This window comes from Ailuropoda melanoleuca, chromosome 15, assembly GCF_002007445.2.
Source record: "Ailuropoda melanoleuca isolate Jingjing chromosome 15, ASM200744v2, whole genome shotgun sequence".
Lineage (NCBI taxonomy): Eukaryota > Metazoa > Chordata > Mammalia > Carnivora > Ursidae > Ailuropoda > Ailuropoda melanoleuca.
In genome coordinates, this window is record NC_048232.1 from 76,513,853 (window position 1) to 76,525,083 (window position 11,231).

At 47.0% G+C, this 11,231-nt stretch overlaps 1 protein-coding gene across 1 annotated transcript in view; it reads left to right on the plus strand.

Moving 5' to 3' along the window:
• BTBD11 (BTB domain containing 11) overlaps positions 1-11,231 on the plus strand; it is a 305,437-nt gene that overhangs the window by 180,996 nt on the left and 113,210 nt on the right. Inside the window, 1 exon segment of the mRNA XM_034643682.1 lies at positions 4,441-4,590. Coding sequence (XP_034499573.1) covers positions 4,441-4,590 — 150 coding nt within the window.

The window sequence follows — 11,231 nt, forward strand, 5'->3', positions numbered from 1 at the left end:
CTTACCGGGTTTTCTCTTGGTGGGTAAATAGCATCCAGGTCCAGCAATAGAATGGAGACTCAGAGAAAAGCCCAGAGGAGAGAAGGGATGGCTGGGCATTATATATGCCAAGGGGCTGTCCAGTGCATACAGGAAGGAGGCAGAGACGGAGGCAGAAGTGCAGCGCAGATCGTCCCCATCGGAGATGGAATGCCCATGTGCTTGGCCCAGAGGAGCAGTTCTCATAGTTTATATTCTAAGCAACCTAACCAAAAGGTTGTCTGTCTCCAGTCCCGCAAGATTTTGGAAAGATGATCCTCAAGACTGAATCCAGACGTTAAATAAACAAAACTGCACATTTGTGGGAACAGGGTAGCTAGCAGGCGCTTACTATAGGCCAGAGGCTTTAAATATCCGTATTATCTCGTGTAATCACAATAAACCGATGAAGGACATATTTTAACCCCTTTTCGCAAACATGGAAGCTGGGGATCTGGAAAGTTCTTTGTCCAGGTTGCATGGGGGCGGCTGGGGGATTGGAGTCCATGGTTCTGCCAAGCCCACGCTGCCCCACCTACGGCCAGTCCCAGAGCAGAGAGACCTGGGAGTATGGACACTCAAAGGCATTAATTCATCATCTTGGGGACCCAGAGACCCCATTGAGAGTGCAAATTAACTTCCCCCTTAGACAAATGCACAACCCGCTCCAAAGGAAGAGAATTTCAGGGAGACCATGACCCCTTCACACTCATGGTTGACGGTGGCTTATGGTCACCTGCTCCCCAGGGAGATTATTCCCTCTAGGTCCGAAGAAATCGTATTTGAACCTTGGTTCTCCCTGTCTTTGAACTTGAGTCTTAATCACCAGGCTGTGACTGTCCGTGGCCCTAGTAATGGAAACTGATGAGTAGTCCAAAGGTCAGGCCTGCGTCTGACACTAAAATATGATTCTGGGACCTAGTTGATTTTTATACAAAAAATAAAGAACTCCAGTTTCTGTGTATATCCCATACAGAGTCCTCAAAAAGAAAAAAAGGAAAGAAAACCCTGATATATAATCTTCGCATAATAGACCAATTATAGATTTTCCAAATCTCAGTAATCTAGCTTTCAAAGCTTCTTTGAATAATTACATTTTCATTTATATTCCAGAGCCCTCTAAAAGAAGGAGGAAAAGTTCCAAGGGAAATTATTTATTCTTATGATAAAGCAAAAAGTAGTCCAAAGCTGGGTTTATACACATTAACTGATTTTCATCTCCGTTAACATATGTTGAGCCCCTATTATTTGCCCAGCACATGCGAAATACTTTAGTATTCCTGTTTCACTGCTCACGCCCAGCAACCCGTTGAGGGAGACAAGGCCATTATTATGACCTCCATGTCACGGAAGAGAAAACTGAGGGCCAAAGAGGCCCTGTGACTTGCCATGGGCGGGTAGTGGCAGATCCAGGACTGAAGCTCTGGGTTCCAGACCAGCCCACATGCTTGTACCTCAACTGATGTGGGGAGCAATGTTTCAGATGTACGCCTGAGATTAGAACTTGCTGTATATAATGCAAATACCAAAAAAGAAAGCCTGCGAGTACATGTAAGGGTCACTTGGACAATGAATTAGAAAATTTGTCCTCCCCCATGTTTAGGGCTCATTTATGGGTCTCCTGTGCTGTGAAGCCCCAAGACCACCACTTCCTTTTCCAGCAGAGGACCTCATACCCTGGAACCTTGGGCCACTTATCACACTGGGTCACGATGATCTGGTGCCGTCTGCAGGGAGCCCTCCACGGGTAGTAAATTTCTGAATAAGAGTCAGGGACATCGGGGGCATCCGGTGCGGGATTGGACCACCATTTGTTGCCGTGGCAATGGCTTCTCGACTTGGCCTCTGACCAACGGTCTCAGCAGGTGAGCAAGCAGGAGGAAGCAAGGATGACTCGGTGTCCCTGCCTGGGCTGAACGGGAGGATGACTCATCTACTTAGGCAAAGGAGGCAGGCAGGAGGCCCACCTTGGATATTGGGTATTTCTGTGAAGGTCTTGTCTTCCCTGCAAGGCTGAGGGTTTCTGAAATGCAGGGATCACCTCTCGATCATCTCTCCATCCCCCGTGGAGCCTCGCACAGCACTTGGTAGTGTCCAGTGAATGATGAACCTGTGTTGTCCAGTCAGTGCCAAGGTGTGTACTAGTGTCGTCCACACTGTTTTTCAAAATGCTCGTCATGACCCATGAGTGGGTCGTGAAATCACTTCCAGTGCTGCAGACCAGCATTTTTATTAACGAGATAGAAGAGAAGCGAAAAGGAGAAAGAATGAGAATGCATCATATGTCATAAGGATCAGTATTATTTTACATGAAATTGTTTTCATGAAACACGCGATAAGTATGTGGTGGTGGTGTGTGGGTGTGTGGGTGTGCACCCTGGGCTGTGATATAAAATACATTTTTATTCTGACTCATGAAGTGTTTGAAAAATAATAGAGAACAATTTTAGAAAGACACTTACGTGGCCAGTTTCCTGATTATAGGAACATGAGAATCTAGTGGTCATTTGTTTGCACTGTTGATCCATGTATTTGGTATTCATCCACAAATCATCTACGAGAGTGCCCATGTCCACTGCGTCATCTTGTTCAGTGTGAATGGGAAACATCCAGGAGCAAGTGACTGGCTCAGTGTGGCTGGGCAGCAGGGGCCAGAAGAGGTATGTGTGACCGGTGCCACCTCAAGTCTGCCCCTCTTCAAAGCAGGACCCTTTGTTTGCTGAGGTTTTGCGGCTCAAGCAAGGTGGCAATGGGCTTGAACTGCTGACCTCTACAATCTGTCTGTCCCCACTCACCCTACCAGTTGGCTTAAGTCACTCGGCACCTGTGTATTGATACTATCGTATTGTCCCCATGGGTTTTTTTGGTCATTGGCAGTCTCGTCTCCTCGGTTAGTTAATCCACTATTTGAATATGTCCTCTGCTGCTTTTGCATCTCCAAAATGCCTTGCAGGGTTGAGAACAGAGTAGGCACTCAATAAATGCTTCCTGTGTGTTGACGACTACTCATTGCTCGGGTCCCTGCTAAGTCGTCCCTTCATTCCTCACGTTCTCACACTGTAGAGCACATGGCACGTACCATAAGGCTTCATGGTGGTGTGTGGTAACAGCCTTCTTTGCTTAGTCTGTGAGCCCACCGAGGACAGGAAATGTGTCCTCTTTTTTTTTTTTAAGATGTATTTATTTATTCAAGTGGGGGAGGGGCAGAGGGAGAGAATCCCAAGGAGACACCACACCAAGCGCAGAGTCTGATGTGGGGCTCAGTCCCACGACCCTGAGATCACGACCTGAGCCAACACCGAGAGTTGGGCGCTCAACCAGCTGAGCCACTCAGGTGCCCCAGGAGAGTGTGCGTTCTAGCCACGCCTGTATCCTCAGCCCCCAGCAAGCGCGGCGGCCACCTGCCTTGTTCACTGCATCCTCCGTGATTGCACTGCTCGTTGTGTCGGTCATCGCCACAACCGTGCTGGGTACCGGACAACCTCCACTATCTCAAAGGCTCACCACATCGGTGTTTGTTTTTGTGGGGCAGCTCTAAGCTACACCGGAGCTGCTCCGTGTGTCTCCTCACCCTCCTTCGATGCGCAGGCCAGCCAGGGAATGTTCCTCTTGTGGTGACGGCAGAGGTACGAGAGAGCAAATTCAGCTTACAAACGCTGTTCAGGCCTTCGGTTCTGTCACGCGCATTAGTGTACTTTTGGCCAAAGCAAGTCAATCAGCCAAGCCCCAAGTCAAGGAGCAAGAAAGTAGGCTCTGCCTTGGGAGGTTTGGGTGGTCAAGGGAAGCGTGAATATTCCTAACTAGCCTCCCCAAGCAAGTTCTCAGGCTCTTGCTACATGTTCATGGGAGGGCGAGGAAGGGAGGAAAAAACTCGATGCCAGAGGTTTCCCCGTAGGTTTTCACCATACAGTTTCAAAGGCCCGTGGGGACTCTACTGCAGAGAAAGCCAGAGTTTTGTCTCACAAATAATAGCCCAACCACCCAGAGTTGAGTTCGTGGGGCAAAGAAAACAAGCCCTCAGAAGCGAGGGTCAGCAGAGACTCTTCCTCTGCGCAGGGACGCTCGGGGTGGCAGCTGCCTCTGGAAGGGAGAATGGGACAGTGACCACTGGCTCCTCAGGAGACATCTCTACTGGACAGAAGCCAGGCCAGAGGAAGGGGTTCTAGTCTGTGTCCTCTGGCAATGCGTGCATGCAGATGAATGCCCACACGTTCCTTAAAATCGGCAGGTCAGGATCTTGAGGAAACCTCTTAAAATAGCTCGCCCTCACTTCTGAAAGGAGTTCAGAGCCCTGGTCACCATGTTGGCTTTGCGGTACCAAGCCTGGTGTGGTTTGAGGCGCTGCAAGGTTTTGCGCCCCTCCTTTAGTTACTGAAAACTAACGATCTGTTCTCTTTCATTGTCTCTCCCCACCACCTGCAGGAGTGCTGTGCCTGCCAGACAGCCTGAACCTTCACAGGGACCCGCAGCGGCCGAACAAGCCGGGGGAACTGCCCATGTTCAGCCAGTCGGAGTTGAGGACCATCGAGCAGTCCTTGCTGGCCACCCGGGTGGGCAGCATCGCGGAACTGAGTAAGTGGACACTGGTTCTCTGGCCCTCTCTGTGCCCAAGGTGCCACTCCCCTCAGGACAGCGCTTTGTCACCAGCCACGTAACAGCTTTTCTTGAGCACCTGCTGTGTGCACAGACCTCTGCCATGATAGCCATAGGGAAGGCAAGGGCTCCGGAGCCAGGCAGGCAAGTGAAACTTCCTGCCATTGTCACTGTTGTAGGTCAAGTTCTTAGCATTTCCTGAGCCTCAGTTTCCTTTTCTATAAAATAATAGTAGCTGATTTAAAGAATGGTTGTGGTGATTCAATGGGCAATGCCCATAAAGAGGGTTTGCCGTGGTGGCTGACACACAGTAAACGCTCTATAATGGTAGCCACTCGTTGTTGATTTCCAATGAGATCCACTTAAAGCATATGTCAGATCACATCTTTCCTCTGTTCAGAATCCTCCACTGGCTTTCCATCTGACCCATAGGAAAAGCAAAAGTCCTCAGAATTGCTTGTAAGCCACCTCACATATCCCTCTTACTCTTCCACTCTCCCCTAAGACCCCTTGAACTCCAGCCACCCTGGCCCCTTGTTTTTCCTTGACTAAGCAGGCATGCCTCAGGACATTTGCACTTACTATTTCCTCTTCCTCAACCACTCTTCCTCCAGGTAGCCACATGGCTGACTCCCCTCATTACCTTCAAGTCTCACCCAAAATTGTAATACGCTTTAGGGACACCTGTGTGGTTCCATCGGTTATGTGTCCAACTCTTGGTTTCAGCTCAGGTCATGATCTCATGGATCGTAAGATCGAGCCCCGCATTGGACTCTGCACTCAGAGGGGAGTCTGCTTGAGATTCTCTCCCTCTGCCCCCCAGATAAATAAATAAATAAATATTTAAAAAACAAAAACAAAATTATATTACCCCCAAGACCTCTTTCCCCCTAAATTTTTTTGTTTTTTTAATAGAAGTTTCACTGAGATATAATTTATATACAGTTCACCTCTTTAAAGTGTACAATTCAGCGGTTTTCAGTTATTTACTGCGGCGTGCCAACGATCAACCACCCTCAGTGTTAGCACACCAATGGTCATCACCCCAACAAGGAACATGGTAGCCGTTAACAGTCATTACCCTTCCCCTTCCACCTAGCCACGCTCTATATTTTACCCTTTTCTTTTTTTTTTAATTGCTTATCTCTCCCTACTAGAATATATTGTCACAGAGAGGAGAGATATTTGCTTTGTTCATTGATGTAGCCCCAATGCCAAGAATACCGCCTGGCACATAGTATGTCCTCAGGAGATGTGAAGAGAAGGGGGAAGGACAGGGAGAGAGAGGAAGAGAGAAAGGAGCAGAAAGGTGGAGACAAGGGAGGAATTGTCAAGATGGTTGGGTGTCTCAAGTTTGAGCAGTGATCTGCCATGCTTATGCACCCTGTAATTCAGGGCTGTGCCCTCGGAGTCTGGCCAACCAGAAGAAAATAAAATTGTATTTACGTATGATTCAATTGATTGTCAAATTGCTTGACTGTGTGTTCCTGATGGGACCTGAGCATTGATCTCAAAAATGATGGATTATGTTGAAGTATGAGTTGGTGTGACATTCTAGAAAATTCTGAGCCATAAAAAGGAGTCAGGGTCCAGAAGGGAACTTGTGCTTCTTCCCAAAGGAAGTCCCTATACACACAAGATGGGCATCCTCCATTTAGCACATAGTGCGCCCCTCTGGAAAGGGAAGTCATAGCTGATTCAGGCTGTGGTGGGCCCTGTGGTCATTAGGGAGCTGCTTCCTGGCGACTGAATTTGGAAATTGCACATCCATTCTCATCAAACCCAGAAGTCACAAGATGCTGCCCATCACAGGGTCTTCCAGCTACCCGTCAGCCACACAATTGTTCTTAAACTTTTGGGTTCCATGGACCCCTTTGACAGTCTGGTGAAGCCTATGGACCCTGCCTCAGAATAATATTTTTATTTTTTTTCCTTAAAGCACTGCTTTTTATAGCTTTCTGTATACTATACAGTATATAGCTTTTTTTAATAATAATATTTTTTTATTATGTTAGTCACCATACAGTACATCCTGGTTTCCGATGTAAAGTTCGATGATTCATCAGTTGTGTATAACACCCAGTGCACCATGCAATACGTGCCCTCCTTATTACCCATCAAGAGCCTGTCCCATTCCCCCACCCCCCTCCCCTCTGAGGCCCTCAGTTTGTTTCTCAAAGTCCATAGTCTCTCATGCTTCATTCCCCCGTCTGATTACCCCCTTTTCTTTATCCCTTTCTTCCCCTACCGATCTTCCTAGTTCTTATGTTCCATAGATGAGAGAAACCATATGATAATTGTCTTTCTCTGCTTGACTTATTTCACTTAGCATTATCTCCCCCAGTACCGTCCATGTTGCAGCAAATGTTGAGAAATCATTCTTTTTGATAGCTGAGTAATATTCTGTTGTATATGTGAACCACATCTTCTTAATCCAGTTATCTGTTGAAGGGCATCTCGGCTCCTTCCACGATTTAGCTATTGTGGACAATGCTGCTATGAACATTGGGGTGCATATGGTCGTTCTCTTCATTACGTCTGTATCTTTGGGGTAGATACCCAGTAGTGCAATGGCTGGATCATAGGGTAGCTTAATTTTCAACTTTTTAAGGGACCTNTTTTAACTTTTTAAGGGACCTCCACACTGTTTTCCAGAGTGGCTGTACCAACTTGCATTCCCACCAACAATGTAGGAGGGATCCCCTTTCTCCACATCCTCTCCAGCAATTGTTGTTTCTTGCCTTGTCAATTTTTGCCATTCTAACTGGCGTAAGGTGGTATCTTCGCATGGTTTTGATTTGAATTTCTCTGATGGCTAATGATTTTGAACATTTTCTCATGTGTCTGTTAGCCATTTGTATGTCTTCATTGGAAAAGTGTCTATTCATATCTTCTGCCCATTTTACGATTTGTTTATTTGTTTCTTGTGTATTGAGTTTGAGAAGTTCTTTGTAGATCTTGGATACCAGTCTTTTATCTGTAGTGTCATTTGCAGAATAATATTTTTAAATGCATGAAACAAGTCCATATGTTTACAAAAGAAACCAATTATTTAAAATTCAGTTACTGAAATATTATTTATGAAAATTGCGATGTAGTCATTCTGTACTTTTTAGCAGCACATTATATAACAGGATCTAGCAGCAGCTTCCATGACCCTATTATTTGGAGGTCGTGATACGTGTGAACAATATTTTGAAATATCTTCAACAATTGAAAAGAAAATGTCTGCACTTAAACAGCTCCCCAGGGACTTGGATATAGAGGGTCCAAGCAGCACCCTGGGGGGAAACATTGCTCTAAGAAGAAATGCCACGCTGTTTGGGACCTTCCAAATTTCTAAGACATGCCCATGACCCTGGAAATGCAGAATCTGGCTACAGGGCTGGGTCATGTCTGCATGGGCAGGACCTGGGAAGAGCTTCCTCACCAGCTCTCCACTGGGGTCTCAAAGGTTTGTCCTGGGATAACCTTAAGGGTCCCTCTTAGAGTCTAGCACCTGGGCCGGGGCCCTGCTTAATTCGAGCACTCTTCAAAGAAAGGGTTTGCCAAGTAAATCTGTGCTTGGCCAAAGCAGGTGGGCTGCAGCAGCAGCAGCCGCGTAAATTGTTTTTAAGGACAATTTGCTCTGTAAATTAGACGCTGTCATTCTCATTGAATGTTGACTTTCACCTATGAATTGTTGGCACACAATGGGTGCTGCTAATTACAAGGGGGATTTGTACATTCATTAAGTCAGCCCCAGAGAAGGTGTGCGCACCAGCACGGTGATAAGCCACCTTGCAACTGGAGGTAATAAAATTGCCTGCTTTTCTGATCTGACTGTAATTTAGACCGGCTTGCTCTGCGGTCTGAATCAATACGAGCCCTGCTCTCTCTGTGTACATAGAGAGCTGTTCTTCATATTCAGAGATCACTCTACCAGTGCGGCTTGTGGAAACTACTGTTTTACTGCAAAGGCGAGCTGGAGCGAGTCTGTTCCCAGACATTCGTGTTCTTCTGGAATCAGGCTGTGCAGGGTCAGGAGCAGGGCCCCTGTCCGTGGCCTTCTCAGGACTCAGTCATGATCTGCAGCAGCTGATGTCACAGAACCAGGGAGCTATGATAAATCCACAGGAGTTATTTCCAGTGTAACCACTGTTGTCCGCACCAGCAGGAACAGATGAGAGAGGAGGATGAACGACTTGTCTAAGCTCCATCACGCCCGTGAACTGCAGGAGTTGAGACTGAGTGCAGTTCTCAAGGCAGAGCTTCCACGCCTCGCCACTAGACTGCCCTCCTTTGGGGAGCAGCCCCGCAGATGTTTCTACGGGTTACAGGTGCAGTGAGGGCTGGCTTCCTTCCAGCTCAGGGGATCCGGGGCTCGCTCTGGAGGATGCATCGTGGATACTCCTCTAAACAGAACCGAGTTTAAAAAAATCACCAGCCTGTGTCAGTTTGGGGGCCTCGCGGCACCCTAATTTAGCTTAGCACTCCAGTAGTTTAGGCATACAGAGGCTCAGTTTCAGGTCTCTGAGATCAAAATCCAGTTCCATAGACTATTTAATATTTGACTGGACTGTCATCAAGAGTTCCCCTCCCTGGTGGCATTTTCTCCCAATCTTGTTTCAGAGACTAGCTCACTGTGTGTCACCCCTTTATTCACTGACAAGCAACAGAGATTTCCCAAATTTACATGGCGATGCGCCGAACTTCACGGTTGACCTAGAGACCGGCGGGCAGTCCCTTCAGGCTCTCCTTCCCTGAACCAGTGAGCAGATCCGGGGGGATCGGGTCCACCCAGGCTCTCCCATGGGAAAAACAGAGACCCTGGCTTTTCTCACTTTTGAACCAACTGGACTCTGCATTGGGCTCCACTCAGTCCCACACTGGTGTCTTCTGAGGTCTTGTCTCGGCTCTTCTGCCTGACGTCCCAGCCTTATCCACAAGCTCCCAGTTGAAACCCCAGTCGGAGAGTCATTAATTATAGCGTTTGCTTTCTGTGGTTTAAAGGGGAAAAAATGAGAGCCTTATCGTAACATGTCCGTTCCTATTCACACTGAACTTTCCACACTCAACTGTGAACTTGATGTTTCCGTTCAATGAGGCAATCAAAATGGGGCCAATAATTTACAATGGTGAGTAAAAAGATTTTTGAGTTTTTGCCCCTCGCCGTCACCAGAAAGGAAAAAAAAAAAAAAAAACTTAGACCTGCTTGGACAAGAGTGTCTCTCTCCTTGTTTAGAATACATTTGGGCTCTTTTCAGAGAGTCCTGCTGCCTCCAGCCCCTGGGGTGCACCTGTGACCCTCTTCGATGGCAAAACGGTCACTGGCCTCTTGGCGTTTTTCAAATATTCCATTCCACCACAGAGCCTTTGCACTTGCTGCCCCTTCTGCCTGGAGAGCTCTTTCCCTGGTATTCACAAGGCTCCTCTGTCACTTTATTCAGGCCTCTGCTCCAATGTCACCTCCTCAGAGAGGCCCTCCTGTGAGCACACCACTCACCCCCTGCCCCACTGCTCTCCATACACTTTCCTGCTTCAGTCTTCTTCATAGCACTTATCACCACCTGACCTATTGTATGTTTATTTATGTATTATCTATCCACCCCACCAAGACTGTAAACTCATGACAGCTGAGAGGGTTATTTTTTTTTTAAATATCACTATATCCTAAGGGCCTGGGATAATGCTTGTCACACGTGGGACTCAATAAATATTTGATGAATGAATGAATGAATGAATGAATGACTGGTAGGTTTCGTGCTCAGTCCAGAGTTCAGTCTTCCATTGTACCTATTGACTTGGATTACACGTGATCTTTTCATTCTTTCTTTTTCAAGGGAAGGAGTTTTGGTGAGGAAAGTTAAACAGTAGTTTGTGATGCAGGAGAACATCTCTGTTTCCTCACCTGTGCTGTGTGACGTAAGGCAAGTGACTTGATCACTCTGATCTCCGGTATCACCACCTATGACAAGAGGGTAATGATCCTTCCTCCCCCAGGGTTGTAGGAGGTTTTGAAAACATCCTGTAGTAAGTGGCAGCTGACTGTGGACGAGGGAAGGAGGTGAAATTGCTGCCTCTGTTGCCGTCTTTTGGGCTGAAGGAGCCACTGTTGGAATGTGTAGCCCTTTGTCCTGAACGATCATATCTGGCATGTGGGGGGACGGCTCAGTGGGAGCTGCGCTGACAGCCTGAGTCTGGCAGGTTAGAGCAGCATTTCCTGAGGGAGGGACAGGAGATGATCGTAGGTGATACACAAAACACTTTTTATTTTTAATTGCCATGAATTTTTCATGAGCACTAGAAAAATATTGGTTTTCCATTTATGGCACTGATATGAAGCTTCCTTTTAAAATGAGTGAAAAAATGAGTGAATTTAAAGAAAAATATTAAGTAGATAAATTGTACCTGCAGCCCACAGATAATGAGAGAAGTCCTGATAGTGATTCCCAAGTGGCCGACATTTGGGAAACACGGTTGCAAGCGGATTCTATAAGGTTTCTGGAACCAACTCCAGCTGCTGAAACACACAGCAGCCAGTGACAAGTGGATTTGTCGTTTGGGGTGCATGAAGCAGAAAGGTGAAGCAGCAGATAGCACATACAGAGAGTGGGGCTTGAAATGGAGCCAGCGATTGC